This window comes from Carlito syrichta, unplaced genomic scaffold (genome assembly GCF_000164805.1).
Source record: "Carlito syrichta isolate Samal-C Ts95f unplaced genomic scaffold, Tarsius_syrichta-2.0.1 Scaffold306837, whole genome shotgun sequence".
Taxonomy (NCBI): domain Eukaryota; kingdom Metazoa; phylum Chordata; class Mammalia; order Primates; family Tarsiidae; genus Carlito; species Carlito syrichta.
This window is the reverse complement of record NW_007250933.1, coordinates 245238-246570: the sequence shown is the minus strand read 5'-3', so window position 1 is coordinate 246570 and position 1333 is coordinate 245238. Positions and strand designations below refer to the sequence as shown.

Genomic DNA, 1333 nt, shown 5'->3' with positions numbered 1-1333 from the left:
GGCGGGGCGCTGAGGTGCGGTGAGGAGCTGGTGCAGGGCTGGGGAGGGGCGGCGGGGCTGGACGGGGGCCCGGTGCGCGCTGATGCCCCCACTTCCCAAAGACCGACGTAGACGCTCCAAACTCCCAGCCCAAGTCCTTTCGGGATTGCGTTGGGAGTTGGGGCCCAGCGGCGCGTCCTGACCGCTCCCGTCCTCTGCGCCCGGTGACCGTCTGGTCCCTGTGTTTGTGCTGGCAGAGAGGACGAGGGCGTCTCGATAACGAGTCGCGTGTACTCTCTAGGATGTGGAGACTTGCATGTGCCCCGACTCGCGTGTCTCTGAGCACGTTGCATTTCCAGGTCTCGAATAAGCCTCGCGATAAAGTGCGTATTATGTTGTGTTCGTCTTTCTTTCTCCCTTGCCCTTTCTCCATCATCCCTTAGGAGACGGAAATTCAAGGTCATGGCGAAACATCTGAAGTTCATTGCCAGGACTGTGATGGTCCAGGAAGGGAATGTGGAAGGTGCATACAGGACTCTAAACAGGTAACCGTTAAGGAACCAGAATCATGCTTAGACCACCTCTCGGGGAAGTGCGCTGGTTATTGTCTCCCTTCTCCTGTCGTAGATTGTTCTCGAACCAGTGCCAGCCTAGTGTTCGCAATCTCTCGAAACTTCTCATTCCCTAGTTTATTATCTTAAAGTTATTTCCAAAACCTAACAAGCTTAATTAACAATCATCCCTTCGATGATGGACCTGAATTCTGCCCAAGACATTAAAAAGATCCCAAGGGTAGCTGGGCATGGTGGCGTGTGCTTGTAGTTCCAGCTACTTGGAAGACTGAGGCGGAAGGATCCCCTGAGCCCAGCAGGTCGAGGCTGTGGTGGCTGTGAGCATGCCACTGCACTCCAGCCTGAACAACAAAGTGAGACTCCAACTCAAAAAAAAAAAAAAAAAGAGCCCAAAGGGAAAAATCAAGATGTGAAGTTACTAAAAGGAAGAACATATTCTATTATCAATGATGAATAGAAAGCTGAGGGAGTGGCTGGGGTGGGACTGGCTAATGGAAAAGATGAATTCAGATTGGGATCTTGGAGAAGCAAGCAAGAGATGGGAAAGCTTGCAGGGTTTTTTTTGTTTTTTTGTTTTTTGTTTTTTAAGTTGGAGTCTCACTCTGTCGCCCAGACTAGAGGCCGCTCCCAGCCACCACAGCCTCGACAGCTGGGCTCCGGTAATCCTTCCGCCTCAGCCTTCCAAGTAGACGGAATTACAGGCTTGTGCTACCATGCCTGGCTGATTTTTTTGACTTATTGTAGAGATGAGGTCTTGCTGCCCAGGCAGGTCTCGAACCTGC

The 1333-nt window shown here is 51.7% G+C and overlaps 1 protein-coding gene across 1 annotated transcript in view; it reads left to right on the top strand.

Moving 5' to 3' along the window:
- Positions 1 to 6: 6 nt before the first annotated feature.
- Positions 7 to 1333, top strand: part of MRPS21 (mitochondrial ribosomal protein S21) — a 14475-nt gene continuing 13148 nt past the window's right edge. Inside the window, exons 1-2 of the mRNA XM_008063426.1 lie at positions 7 to 14; positions 423 to 524. Coding sequence (XP_008061617.1) covers positions 442 to 524 — 83 coding nt within the window. The 5' untranslated portion in view covers positions 7 to 14; positions 423 to 441. The remainder of the gene's footprint in view (positions 15 to 422; positions 525 to 1333) is intronic.